At 42.4% G+C, this 15,104-nt stretch overlaps 1 protein-coding gene across 1 annotated transcript; it reads left to right on the top strand.

Moving 5' to 3' along the window:
• The first annotated feature begins 691 nt into the window (after positions 1-691).
• Positions 692-4,670, top strand: SLITRK1 (SLIT and NTRK like family member 1). Its single transcript, XM_075852380.1, has one exon. It carries the CDS (start codon positions 1,513-1,515, stop codon positions 3,601-3,603), a length of 2,091 nt encoding a protein of 696 aa, XP_075708495.1. The 5' UTR covers positions 692-1,512; the 3' UTR covers positions 3,604-4,670.
• Positions 4,671-15,104: the final 10,434 nt, after the last annotated feature.

The following is a 15,104-nucleotide window of genomic DNA, read 5'->3' as shown; positions in this document are numbered from 1 at the left end:
TAGTTAAGCCCCTGGTAATGACTGAAAGTTCCCAAAGGCTTTCTGCATCATCCATGGAAAGAGTTTTATCTGAATTCATTCACAATGCCACTCTTCCATATCCCTTCATACTCACATATTGAGCTTCCAAGTCAGTGCTGTTTCTATGATGCTGTCTCCTTGCACTGCACATCACCCTGAGTTCTTGCAGCATTAGACTTATCCCTCTCCAGTCTGCTGCAGCGTGACTATTTAGGAATAAACATATTTATTTGCACAGTGCATCGAAACAAAAGGCGAGGACCAGGGAGAGACACTGCAGCCAAACAGGAAGCTTAATGGCAGTTCTACATCTAAACAGCTTCCATGAAATATCTACCGCATCAAAAACCACTCCCCCTCACTAGTGATCCTCCACAATCTATGACTCACTCCATAGAAAAAGGATCAAATTCGTAGCTAAGCATTAGTGAGCAAAACGCAACGTTTAGATATTGTCTCAAGAATAATAATAACAATCATATTAACACTATTTACATCATAGCAATGATATGTGGTGCCATTCCATTGTGTCAGTGTTTGTATGTATGTACATGGATTGCATTTGTATATACTGTGATTACATGCACACGTACGCAATACGCAGGATATAACAATGTTGTGTGTGTGTGTATATAGACAGATCAGTGTGCGCGCCTGTGTGTGCGTGTGGATGACATCACATGGAATCCAGACGAGATAGTCGGTCTCTAAACTTCTCCAGCAGCCGTGTCACTAGATCGCCGGTCTTTAATACCAACATTTTTAACGCTTGCCCTGCGTGTTGATTGATTTTTTTTTTTCCAGCATTCCCTCAGCAAATGGATTTTTGCCACTGCAGCTCAGCAGAGGGTGTCAGATCTTTCAGAGTGCACCAGGCTGGAACGAACGGAGCCTCTTAGCAACTGACTGGTTCCCTCAGACACACACACACATTCACACAGACACGCACACAGCAGCAGTGTGGATGGTAATCCGGAGACTAAACTGAAAAACGCAGCGATTGCGGAAATTTCGCAGCGCCATTGGCTCGACGTGCAGTGTTAGACTGGGGCGTGATTTCAGCACCATCAAGCTGTGGACAGCGCACACTGGAGATAAGCGTTACCTACAGTGGAATAGAAATCAGCAGCAGCAGCAGCAGCCTAATCCTACATCAAGGGAGACGAGAGAGGAACCTGCCCGGGCATCGATCTCCCTGCCTGTCTGCCTGCAGCATGGCATGGCTGAGGACTGGCACACTTCGTGAAGCCTGATCAGTTGGATGTTTACTGCTGCATACGTGATCCATCCTACGTGACTATAATCTGTGGATATATTATTATTGACTGGCGCCGGGGATTGTTGCAGTGGGGGAGACGAGGGGAGAACCGGCACCTCCAGATCAGGTATTTTATTGCTGCTTTCTTTAGCTGCTCGATCACTGAGGTCTCTGTTGGAGATGGATTGTTAACACATTGCGATGAGATCGGGAATGCATTGCTCTGATTAAAAATGCTGCTTTGGATTCTGCTGCTGGAGATATCCCTTTGTTTGGCCGCTGGAAACGTTACAAGAGACGTGTGTAAAGAAAGGATCTGCTCGTGTAACGAGGTAGAAGGGGATCTGCACGTAGAGTGCGAGAAGAAGGGATTCAGCAACCTCCAGCATTTCTCTGCTCCCACTTCCCAGTTTTATCATCTGTTTTTGCATGGGAATTCTTTAACGAGGCTTTTCCCTAATGAGTTTGCTAACTTTTACAATGCAGTCAGTCTACACATGGAGAACAATGGCTTGCATGAGATTGTCCCTGGTGCTTTTCTGGGATTGCAACTGGTAAAACGCCTGCACATTAATAACAACAAGATCAAATCGTTCAAAAGACACACGTTCCTGGGACTGGATGATCTGGAATATCTCCAGGCAGATTTTAACCTGTTAAGAGACATTGACCCAGGAGCATTTAGGGACCTGAACAAGCTAGAGGTTTTAATTCTAAATGACAACCTCATTAGCACCTTACCTACTAATGTGTTCCAGTATGTGCCAATCACACATCTGGATCTCCGGGGAAACAGAGTTAAGACCTTGCCCTATGAGGGGGTCTTGGAACAAATCCCAGGCATTGCTGAAATCCTTCTGGAGGATAACCCTTGGGACTGCAGTTGTGATCTGTTATCTCTAAAGGAGTGGCTAGAAAATATCCCAAAGAATGCATTGATCGGTAGGGTTATTTGTGAAGCCCCCACTAGATTGCAGGGCAATGATTTAAATGAGACCTCAGAGCGAGAGTTGTGCCCCTTAAAAAATGCAGTTGATTCCAGTCTAGCAGCCCCTCCTGCCCAAGATGAGACCTGTGATCCTGGTCCTATCCCAACCCCCTTTAAAGTCAATGGCCAAGATGACCCTGCCACCCAGGGTTCCTCAGTAAGCGGAGGAACAAAGATACCAGGGAACTGGCAACTAAAAACTCGACCCACAGCTGTTGTGTCGGAAACAAATTCCAATGATAAACCAAATCAAACCATTGTATGTCCAGCTGCCTGCACTTGCAGTAAGCAAATCATTGGCACTGGATTAAAAGTAGACTGCAGTAACAAAAATGTCAAGAGTCTTTCCGATTTGGAAACCAAACCACCCAATGTGCAGGAATTATTCCTGCGAGAGAATAAAATTCACACTATTAAAAAATCCAACTTTCTGGATTATGGGAATTTAACTTTACTGGATTTAGGAAATAACAATATAGGCATGGTAGAGAATAATACCTTTCAGAACCTAACTGATCTAAGATGGCTGTACATGGATAAAAACTGTATAGACACCCTGACCCCGGATAAATTCACTGGCCTGCAAAGCTTGGAGTATCTCAATCTGGAATTTAACTTTATTCAACTGATCCTTCCAAACACATTCAATCCTATGCCCAACCTCAGGATTCTAATCCTCAACAACAACCTTCTTAAGTCTCTACCTGCGGATGTGTTTGCTGGTGTCAGTCTTTCCAAATTAAGTCTTCACAATAATTACTTTATGTACCTTCCAGTGGCAGGGGTATTGGATCAGCTCACCTCTATTATACAGATAGATCTTCATGGCAACCAGTGGGACTGCTCCTGCAATAATGTGCCTTTCAAACAATGGGCAGAACGACTTGGCCCCGAGGTAATAGTAAGTGATCTCAAATGTTATTTCCCAGAAGAATTCTGGGGAAAAGACTTCAGATTTCTTTCTAATGACATGATGTGTCCACTGCTGTATGCAAAAATTTTTCCAACTCTCAATGCTCTTAATAAAAATAGTACTGGCCTTGCAGAGACCAATACTCATCCCAATTCCTACCTAGAGACCAGCCGGGTATCTATTTCTGTGCTAGTACCAGGGCTCTTGTTGGTGTTTGTCACCTCTGCCTTCACAGTAGTTGGCATGCTCGTATTTATCCTTAGAAACAGGAAAAGATCGAAGAGAAGGGATGCCAACTCATCTGCTTCAGAAATCAATTCCTTGCAGACAGTATGCGATTCTTCTTACTGGCATAATGGCCCCTACAATGCAGATGGCACTCATAGAGTATATGATTGTGGGTCTCATTCACTGTCAGACTAGATGTGCCAGAAAGGGAAGGGGTGGGGGGGTGGGAGGAGGGTTTATTAAAGGCAAATAAATACTGCAACCCGGAGCTATCACATATTCCAAACACAAAGGACACACAAATGTTGTGCATTGCTGTAACATTTGCTACAATTGTGCCATTTCCATAAAATAGGATTTGTTTCAATGCTACCTTATTGTGAAGCAACACTGATGTCCATGAATAATGAATCATTGGGTAAAAGACATATCCAGTTCCAGTAAGCCAGCTGTGCTACCTGAGAAGTTGATGGGGTAACCAGCCATTCCATGTGATGGGGTTGTGTCCCTGGAGGAACAAGGCTGGGGTAATGGGGGGCTACTAATCATGCAGCGTCTGTTCCTGCTGTGTTGGTGCAGAAGTGGGAACATTGCACGAAGGCATGAATGTAATGTAAATAAGTGACTAGTGAAACCAAGTGCTGCATGGCTCGCATGGATACAACGTACCCCTGGGGCGCTCAAGTGAACTGGAGATCGAGGCTGAGCCACCCACAAGTCTCCTCTTCTCCAAATCTCTCTATACAGTCTCGGTATACTTAAAGTGCCATTGCTCTATTTTTTGTAATGGATAACGCAGTACAGACCATAACTTTACTGTGGAAAAAAAAAGAGAAAAATTATAATTGTACTGTTTTATTTAATATGTGTTTGCATGAGAAGTTCCATTATTCCTTAATTTTTTTTATTTTTTTTTTAAATTTTATGCAAACTACTACCCTGTGTTCATTTTCCAACATACAATATCTACATAAGCATTTCCATTCTGAATGTATAATGATTATCAGTTGTTATTATTATTATTATAATTATTATTCTTATTTTTTATTATGGTTACAGTGTAAACATTCAAAGGTTATCAGATGCAGAGGAACATGACGAATTATTGTCGTTCTAATGCTTAGGGTGGAAAAAAATAAATCAACCTAAAATTAAATATGGAGGTTATCATGATAAATGAAAGGATAATGCTAAAAATTCAGTATATTCAAAAATTTTATAATGGCATATTTTTCAGTATTAAAGTGAAATGTTTCCAAATATCAGTTGTCATTGGATTCCTGTGTATAAATGGAGGTGTTATTAATTGGCTTTTGGGGGTAGTAGGTGGTTAAATCTGCTGTTCAAGGGTGCATGTATTTTTAATGTGCCACCTAATCCTTCGGTAAATTAGAAGTCAGTTTGGGCAATGCAGATGCAGCATTTGGGGACGCTCGTCTGATATTCATGTAATTGGCTCGCCATAGAGCGGACTCATTAAGCTGATTCCAGATTTGAGTCGTCAGCAGTTCGAGCCCAGATGCAGCACAAATGACTGACAGTCTTGTCTGCAGACAATTTAGCATCAGCTTCTGTAGGAAATCTGAAAACTAATTAGTGGAAGAAAAACCCCAATGGATTTTAACATTGCAACAGAATTTATGAATAAATTGCACTGTGATCAATTGCATCTTGGTTATCTTGATACAATGTATATTATGCACCCCAGGTGAAACAATGTAAAACACATATAAACATACAAAATGTATTTGTATTAAGAACAGCTTGTGATTGACTATTGAATTACTATATATGCATCCGTTTTATACTAAGGCTTGTTGGTTTTATTGCAGTGGTTATGTATAGTTCAACATGATATGCAGTCAATGTTGTCAGACATCTATGTCATACTGTAAATGTATTGAGCACACCTACAATAGATACATCCCATCGATTTGCCACTAACTGACATATATGCAGCTTTTGATTTCAGACATGGGAGGAACTGATGCAATCATCTGACAACCCATGCAATGTATTAGACATCAACATTTTGGTTTGCAAGTGATAATTCATCATATTTCGTGGTATTACAGATTTATATATTTCTATTATATCATGGATGGTATTGTGATATATTGCATATATTTATTTTTTCTAATACTTATTAGTGTTATATCATTATCATTAAGCTAATGCAAGGCCATTTATCAACACAAATGAAATTGCAGTGATCAGATGAAGCACTGTATAACATATGCCCACTGCAGAAACATTGAGTTCTACATGTAATAAATCTTTGATACTGTATATCCTTTATATTAAAGGAACATGTTCACATAGCAAATGTTCACCCACACTAATTGAGCAATATTACTGCAATTGTAATACTATTATTAGGCCACGTCCAGACGTGGCGGAATTGCTGTTGAATTCTGCTGTGGACAGTCCGCAGTGGAATTCTGCAGCAGACGTTTTTTACATTTTGTTTCTATACATTTTTAGGAAACTTAGTTCAGATGTTGCGGAAAATAACTGTGCGGAAATCAGGCTGCGGTGCAGAATTTTCCCTCCGTAGCATGGACATTATGTTGCGGAGAAGCAGCGGAATTTCACTGCAGATTTCAGCCTTTGCTATGCAAAAACTGAAATCTGTGGCAAGTCCCTGTGATATCTGCAACGTCTGAATTACCTGTCAAATATGCAAATGTTGGTGAAGATTCGTTGCGTAATTGCCCCAAATCTGCACCAACATTTTCAGCGGAAACATTGTGCCACGTGTGAACGTGGCCTTATGCTTTTTTTTTTATAGCATGATCATAGTAGATTGTTCTCATTTATATCGTAGAACATTTACACAAAATACATCATAACAATGACATACAGTACCTTGCAAAGATATTCACCCCTTTGGTGTTTTTCCTGTTTTGTTGCCTTACAACCTTGAATTAAAATTGATTTTTTTGAGGGGTTGTACCATTTGATTTACACAACATGTCTACTAATTTAAAGGTGTTAAATATTTTTTTTTACCGTGACACAAACAATAATTCAGAATCAAAAAAAGAACTTTAATGTGAAGAAGTATTCATCCCCTGAAAGTCAATACTTTGTGGAGTCACCTTTTACTGCAATTACAAATGAAAATCTCTTGGGTTATGCCTCTATTAGCTTAGCATCAAGACACTGGGATTTTTGTTCATTTTTCCAGGCAAAACTGCTCCAACTCCAAGTTAGATGGATAGCGTTGGTGTACAGCAGTCTTCAAGTCATGTCACAGAATCTTAATTGGATTTAGGTCTGGGCTATAACTTGGCCATTCCAAGACATTTCAATAATTCCCCTTAAAGGGAATGTGTTGCTAGCAAAACATGTTTTTTTTTTTTTTAGTTAAACAATTAGTGTATAGGTGATTAAACATTGTTCTAATTTTTTTTATTTTTTTCACGAGTCAGGAAATATTATAAATTGGATTCAATTTATAATATTTCCCAGCACTGGTCACTAGATGGAGCAATTCCCAAAATTGTAGCATTGCATGTGGTAAAGCAACCACATTGCTTTATGCTGCAAAATTGGGAAAAAATCCCTCGCTCTAGTGAGCTCACAGAATCCCCCCCTCCTTTATCCTGGCTAGTGCCGGGAGAAACGAGGGGTTTGAACGGTCTAACCTCCTACACTGTGTGTCGCCATTGTTTGAGCTAACACACAGTGTAGAAGGTTTACATACAGTAGTAAACACACACTGAAACACAAACATACATAGAAATCCCTTACCTGCTCCAGTCGCCGCCGCTCCCTCCGGTCCGTCCGCTCCGTCTGCTGCCGCTGCTCCATGTGCACAAGTCCGGAAGCCGTGACCGGAAGTAGTAATCTTACTGCCCGGCCGCGACTTCCGGTCCACAGGAAAATGGCGCCGGACGGCGCGCAATTCAAATCGGACTGTGTGGGAGCGGCGCATGCGCAGTTCCCACACACACGGCGTACACCATAGTGGATGGAACGGGCCCCGTTCGCAGTCCCTATGGGACTGGAGCTGCCGTATTCCATGTCTGTATGTGTCGTTAATCGACACATACAGAAATGGAAAAAAAAATGGCAGCCCCCATAGGGAAGAAAAAGTGTAAAAATAGAAAAAAGTAACACACAAACACACAAATAAATATAAACATTTTTAATAAAACCCTAACATAAAACTGATATAAAAAAATATTTTGGTGACACTGTTCCTTTAAACCACTCTATTGTAGCTTTAGCAGTATGTTTAGGGTCATTGTCTTACTGGAAGGTAAACCTCCGTCCCAGTCACAAATTTCTGGCAGACTGACACAGGTTTTCCTTAAGAATCTCCCCATATTTACTGACATCCATCTTTCCTGTAATTCTGACCAGTTTTTCAGTTGGTGCAAATAAAAAGCTCTCAACTACCACCATGCTTCACTGTGGGAATGGTATCCTTAGGCCTAATTCACACGAGCCTGTTCGGTCCGTGATATACGGTCCGTATGTCGGCCGCATTTCCCATACCGAACACACTGCATTGAATCCGGGCTCCTAACATCATAGTTATCTATGACGCTAGGTGTCACTGACTCACTGCGGGACAACTGTCCCGTACTGTAATCATGTTTTCAGTACGGCACAGAGTAGTTCCGCGGAGAGGCAGGGACACCTAGCGTTATAGATAACTATGATGCTAGGAGTCCGGCTCCCTGCAGTGTGTTCGGTCCGGGAAATGCGGCCGACATACGGACCATATATCACGGACCGAACACGCTCGTGTGAATTAGGCCTTAGGGTGATGGGAAGGGTTTGGGTTTGCACCACACATAGCATTTCCGATGATTGCCAAAAAAGTTAATCTGACCAGAGAACCTTCTTTCATGAGTTTGGGGAGTCTGTCACATGCTGTTTGGCAAACTCAAAACACGTTTTCTTATGGTTTTTTTTAACCCTTCCTGCCGCAGCCATTTTTCAGATTTATTTTAATTTTTCTCCTTCCCACCTTCCAAAGGCTGATAAAGCCGTATGTGTGCTTGTTTTTACCAGGACGAGTTGTAGTTTTCCATGGTACCCTTTATTGTACCATATAATGTATTAGGAAACTGAAAAAGAAAAAACGTTGGGTGGTGGAATAGGAAAAAATAGTAATTCCTCAATCTTTTGTAGGGTTTCGTTTTTGCGGCATTCATGATACAGTAAAAATGACATGTTAACTTTATTCTGCGGGTCAATACGATTACGACGATACCAAATCTATAGGATTTTTATTTTTTACTACTTTTACAAGGAAGAAACTGATAGTTGAAAATAACATTTATGTTTTGTCGCCACATTCTGAGAGCCATAACTTTTTTTTCCCCCGTCGATGGAGCGGTATGAGGGCTTATTTTTTGCGGGGCAAGCTGCAGTTTCTATTAGTACCATTTTGGGGTACATTAGACTTCACATTTTATTTAATTTTTTGTGTGAGATGAAGTGATTAAAAAATAGCGATTCTGGTGTTTCAATTTTACATTTTTTACGCCGTTCACTGGGCAGGTTTATTAATGTTATATTGTAATAGTTCAAAACACTTTTTGTCTATTTTTATTTTTTACAGTACTTTAGAGGAAAAATGGGAAAAGGGAAGTTTTTTTTAACTATTCACACTACTAAAAATGTTATTAAAGATGCTCTGTCACCAGATTATAAGTGCCCTATCTCCTAAATAATCTGATCGGCGCTGTAATGTAGATAACAACAGTGGTTTTTATTTTGAAAAACGATCATTTTTGAGGAAGTTATGAACAACTTTAGATTTATGCTAATTAGTTTCTTAAAGACCAACTGGGAGTGTTTTTACTTTTGACCAAGTGGGTGTTGTAAAGAAGTGTATGGGGCCGACCAATCAGTGACCAATCAGCGACATACACTTCTCATTGTTCCAGCCCAGCTTCTTTCACTGCTTAACCACACTGTGCTGTGGATCATGCTGGGCTGGAACAATGAGAAGTGTATGACACTGATTGGTCACTGCAATACTAACAGCCCCTGCACCACCCAATACACTCTACACATCATGCCCCACACCAGAATGTTATTATGTTGTGGTGTGGAGCAATGGCTTTTTTCTGACACCTCTTCTATAAAGCCCCATTCTGTGGATTATATTGCTTATAGTGGTCCAATGAACAGATACTTCATCTCCCCTCTAGAATTTTGGAGCTCCTTCAGTGTTATCCTTAGTGTCTATGTTAAATCTCGGATTAATGCCCCCCTCATCTATGAGTTTTGGTGCGTGGCCTTCTCTTCCCAGGTTTGTAGTTGTGCCATGTTCTTTCCATTATGTGATAATGGATTTAAGGGTATGTTCACAGGATAGACTAAAAATGGCTGTAAAATACGGAGCTGTTTTTAAAGGAAAATAGCCTCTGATATTCAGCTGTTTTTAAAGCATCAAGCTTTTTTTGATGCATTTTTTACAGCTGTTTTGGAGCTGTTTTTCTTATGGGATGTTCAAAGTTTGGGATATTTTTTTATAACACAACCCTGATCTTTACTTCTCCAGAACTTTGTCTCTGACCTGTTTGGAGAGCTCCTTAGGCCTCGTGCACACTTACGTCACCGTTTTCACGCCGCTTTTGACGGGTCCGTGAACCCGTTTTAGCGGCTGTGTGGTGTCCGTGTGCACTCCCGTGTGCACTCCGTGTTTCCGTTTCCGTGTGCCGAGCATGGTACTGTCCAGGGTGACAGTACCATGCTCGGCGCGCGGAAAATACAATTTTTAAATGTAATAAAAAAAATAAGTTCATACTTACATTCCTCCTGTCCGGCCTCCAGCGATGACGTTCAATCCATGTCGCCGCTGCAGCCAATCACAGGCTGCCGCGGCCTCGGCAGCCAATCACAGGCTGCCGTCGCCTCGGCAGCCAATCACAGGCTGCCGCGTCACAAAAGAAGGTCGGACTGGAGGAAGAAGAGGGACTCGTCACCAAGACAACGATCGGGTACGTATGAAATGCTTTTTATTTTATTTTTCATCAGCAGCCTCTTTTCTCTATCAGTTATTGAGAGAGACAAGTGGCTGCCAATTAGTGTAATATTTTTCTAATGTTTTTCTGCCCGCCCTGCGGTTGCTAGGCAACAGCTCCGTCACACACGGACGGCACACGGATGCCTTCCGTGTGCCTTCAGTTTTTTTGACGGCCCCATTGTCTTGCATGGGCCTCACGGTCACGGATTCTTGGACCAAAGTAGGACATGCTCTACTTTGGAACGGAACGGAGCAACGGACCGTCAAAAAAACTGAAGTGTGCATGGCCCCATTGAAATTAATGGGTTCGTGGTGCTATCAGTGACAAAAACGGATAGCACCCTGAAGGAAAAAACTGAAGTGTGCATGAGGCCTTAGTCTTCACGTTGTTTACTTAGTGGTGTTGCAGACTGAGGGGTCCTTAGGAACTGGTGTATTTATTCTGACATCATGTGACACTTTAATTGCACACAGGAACCTAAGGGTAAGGCCACACAGTGCGTCGTTGACGTGGTTTTGTTGCGTTCGAAAAACGCATGTGGTCAACTGCATGCCTTTTTTGTCTCTGTAAGGCCTTATTTACATGAATGTGTGCGTTTTGCGTGCGCAAAAAATGCAGCGTTTTGCGCACGTTGCAGTTCTGTGTGTCATCAGGGAATGGTGCGTGGCTGCAGGATTTTCACGCATATGCCATCCTTATGACACGCAATTTTGATGTTTATAAAAAGAAATTAAGGAAGTGCTTTTTTTTCCCCTTCATTTCTTTATCTACTGTGGCGCGAATCACGTGTGCTTCCGTGTGCTGCGCGTGATTTTCATGCACCCATTGACTTCAATGGGTGCGTGATGTGCGAATAACGCCCAAGTATAGGACATGTCGTGAGTTTTACGCAGCGGACACATGCTGCGTGAAAATCACGGAATGTCTGAACGGCCCCATTGACTAACATAGGTCCGTGCGACGCACATGATTTTCAGGCGCGCATCACGGACGTTAAACACGTTTGTGCAAATAAGGCCTAATGCTGCAGTTCTGTTGCGTTTGTAAAGGAAATAATTGATGGACATAGTTTTCACCCGTGTTGAAGTTTGTTAGGTGCTTTCTGTATATAGTTCATTACAAGGCATTGCAGAACTGTTAGCAAAAGCGCAAGCAGCTCAGCAACAACATTAGCAGCGCGGTCATTAATTGCATGCGGTCAGACATTATGAAGATGCAGTTAACTGATAAAAACAGATGCACATCCGTAGCCGTCTGTAATTACAGAAGCGCCCATAGACTTCTATGGGGAGTCCATGCCAAAATTACGGACAAAAAAAAGACATGTTCTATAATTTGCAGATGATTTCTACGGCACGGACACCCATCCGTAAATATATGGGAAGGTGTCCGCGACCTATAGAAATTAATGGGTCCGCAATTTCATCCGTAATTACGGATCTGTAATTACGGATGAAAACTACGGTCGTGTGCATGGGGCCTTAGTTTGTCATGGGGAAGCAGATTTGGAACAGCAGCTGATAGAGATCTAGGCAAGGTTAATTGCTTGCTGGAAAAAAGGGAGTTGGAGTAGCGCATGATATGAGGCAGGGAATTCCAGAGAAGAGGGAAAACACAAAAGAAGTCACAGATATGAGACAGGTATGAGAAAGTAATTTTAGTCATAGAGAGCAGAAGTTCATAGGCAGAGCTGGGATTGCTTTTAGGTTGGTACCTAGAGATCAGTGAAGAAGTATAGGCAGGGATGGATTTGGACAGAAGTATCATTTTCTTTGAGGAAGCTTCAGTCTCCTACAAATGTGACATGTTCGTATATGGTTTGATTGTCTTTCCAAGGTTTTCTATACTATACGTTTTTGGCACAGGGTTTTCCAAAAATATCTGACTTCTATTTCACTTAGGCTAGATTCACACAGTGTTTTGCTATGCTTTTGTGGCGTTAATGGTGTCTCATGCGGCGTTTTTTCATAAATGTCAGATAGATGTGAGGTTCCACCTCTGGGACCTGCACCTATCTCTAGAACGGGGCCCCCTAAACCCCGTTCTACCTCTCTGTGTTGTGGGTGAATCATGTGCTTTCCGACCATAAATTCTTAGGGTATGTTCACACGGTTAACAAAATATGTCTGAAAATACGGATCTGTTTTTCGTGGCGTTTTTTACGGCCGTTTTTGGAGCTGTTTTTCTATTGAGTCAATGAAAAATGGCTCCAAAAATGGCTCAAGAAGTGACATGCACTTCTTTTTACGGGGCGTCTTTTCACGCTCCGTTATTTGAAAATCGGGCATAAAAAAATGCCCCGTCGGAACAGAACGCCGTATTTCCCATTGAAATCAATGGGCAGATGTTTGTAGGCGTTCTGCTTCCAATATTTCAGCCGTTTTTCAGGACGTTTATGGCCCGAAAAACGGCTGAAAATAGGTTGTGTGAACATACCCCAACACCTCGCTGAGCTATGCTATTTCCATAACTTCCATAGTAGTGAATGGCAGATACAGAAGCAGCATAGAATGCGAGCTACTCTGTTTCCGCAACTACCATTCAGTTCTATGGGAGTTACGGAAACAGCGTAGCTCAGCAAGGTGTTGGAATTCATGGTCAAAGATCACTCGATTCAGCCATAACACCGAAAGGTAGAACGGGTTTTAGGGGTCGCATCTATCTGTCATCTATGACACGTCCTGTGGATATGTCATAAATGTCTCTGCTGGGAAAACCCATTTAAAGTATATAATAAATTATCAAATGCACTAAACACACATTCGCTTTGGTTTGTGGTGTTTTTGAGGTTGTTTTGTGGTCAGTGGTGTTTTCTTCCAAACGCAGCATGCTCTAGGTATGCTGTTTTTTTCAGGCGTTTTTCCCATAGGCTTCTGCATAGGACCTCAAAGACGACAGATAAAAGCATTTAGAAACTAACTCCAAATGAAAATCGCCACAATAAACGCCTTAAAAAAATGTGTTACATTTGAAAACTGTTAGCGTTTTTAGAAGCGTTTCTTTATGCCGTTTAACACGCCCAAAAAATTCTGTGTGTAAAGGAGGCCTTATAGTGGTTGACGAATCAGGACAATGCCTTCACTGAATAAAGAACCGCTGGCAATAACCTGATCACTGCAGATATGGCAGCTGAAACCCCTGGCAATCAGCTGATATCACCATGGAAGGTTGCACTAATTTCAGCTACTGCAGGGGAAAAGTATTGTGACGGTACCCAGTCAAAAAAAAGTACAATGATATATTACATGGAGGCATCACGCTCTAAGTGAAGTATCCCACTTTATGATGATCATATGCTCTAATAGAGCATACTTATGGTTTTCTGATGGGTCAACCTCTTGAAATACTATAAATTCATGCATGCATTTCCCGGTGTAAGGGGGGATTCACACGAGCGTGATTTGGCAGCGTGTAGGCCGCGTGGTTTTCGCGCGGCACGCAATGCCCTATAGAAGTCTATGGGGCAGTACACACAGTCCGTGTATTTTGCGCAGCGTTTGTTCGCTGCGCAAAATACGCGACATGTTCAATAACTCTGCGTATTTCACGCATCACGCACCCATTGAAGTCAATGGGTGCGTGAAAACCAGGCAGGTCGCACGGAAGCACTTCCGTGCGAACAGACTGAAACAGCGCACGAGCTGTCAAAAGGATGCACGTGCTTTTCTGTTTCCAAGCATCCAAACGGAGTGTCTTTGCGAGGAGCGAACGCCGACAACCGAAGCTAACTTCACCGGGTTCGGCCAAACTCGTTTTGGCCGAACCCGGCAAAAAAAATTCCGGTCCGCGACGTCGGGAGACATTCACTGTGCATGGTGCTGAAAGAGTTAAACTGTTTCAGCACCATGGACAGTGACTTGCGATACCAAAATACATGAACCTGTAAAAAAACCCGAAGTTCTAACTTACCGATTACTCCTGTCTCCTTCCTGCAGTCCGACCTCCCGGGATGACACTTCAGTTCAAGTGACAGCTCCAGCCAATCACAGGCCAAGCACAGGCTGCAGCCAATCACAGGCTGCAGCGGTCACTTGGACTGCCGCGTCATCCAGGGAGATGGGGCCCGATGTCAAGAGAGGCGCGTCACCAAGGACGCGTCACCAAGGCAACGGCCAGGAAGTTCTCGGTAAGTAGGAACTTTATCTTTTTTTTTTACTGGTTTTTCGCTGTTGTGTTCGGCATTCACTGTCGAGGGTGCTGAAAGATTTAACTCTTTCAGCACCTTGGACAGTGACGGGCGTTGACAAGCCTCATCTCTATGATGCCGGCTGCGCGAAAATCACGCAGCCGCGCATCAGACACGCATGACACACGCAGCTGTCAAATGGTTTTTGCGCTCGCAAAACGCTGCGTTGTTTGCGCGCGCAAAAACGCAACGTTTGTGTGAATCTGCCCTTACTAACACAATTACTACACTAAATGAAAAAATCACAATATTTACACTCCTAAGCTGGAAACGAAGTTAGGGCCAGGTCATACAGAGTTTTTTGCAGGCAGGAAATTCCAAACGCTGTTTTTTATGCATTTTTTTTTAATGCTTTTTTTACACATTTTTTGAGCCGGTTTTTGAGGCGGACAAAAATCGCTCAGGAAGAAAAACGCCTCTGACTCCCATTGAAATCAATGGGAGGAGATTTGGGGTATTTTTTGGTGTTGATTCTGACACGGTTTCCACGTCAAAGCCAGTGCCAAAAAACTGTG

The sequence above is a fragment of the Rhinoderma darwinii genome, chromosome 2 (genome assembly GCF_050947455.1).
Source record: "Rhinoderma darwinii isolate aRhiDar2 chromosome 2, aRhiDar2.hap1, whole genome shotgun sequence".
NCBI classification, from domain to species: domain Eukaryota; kingdom Metazoa; phylum Chordata; class Amphibia; order Anura; family Rhinodermatidae; genus Rhinoderma; species Rhinoderma darwinii.
The sequence above is the reverse complement of the archived record's forward strand: the minus strand, read 5'-3'. Positions and strand labels throughout refer to the sequence as shown.

Coding starts and splice junctions, on each gene's coding strand:
- SLITRK1 (XM_075852380.1), top strand. CDS start 1,513: ATGCTGCTTTGGATTCTGCTGCTGGAGATATCCCTTTGTTTGGCCGCT.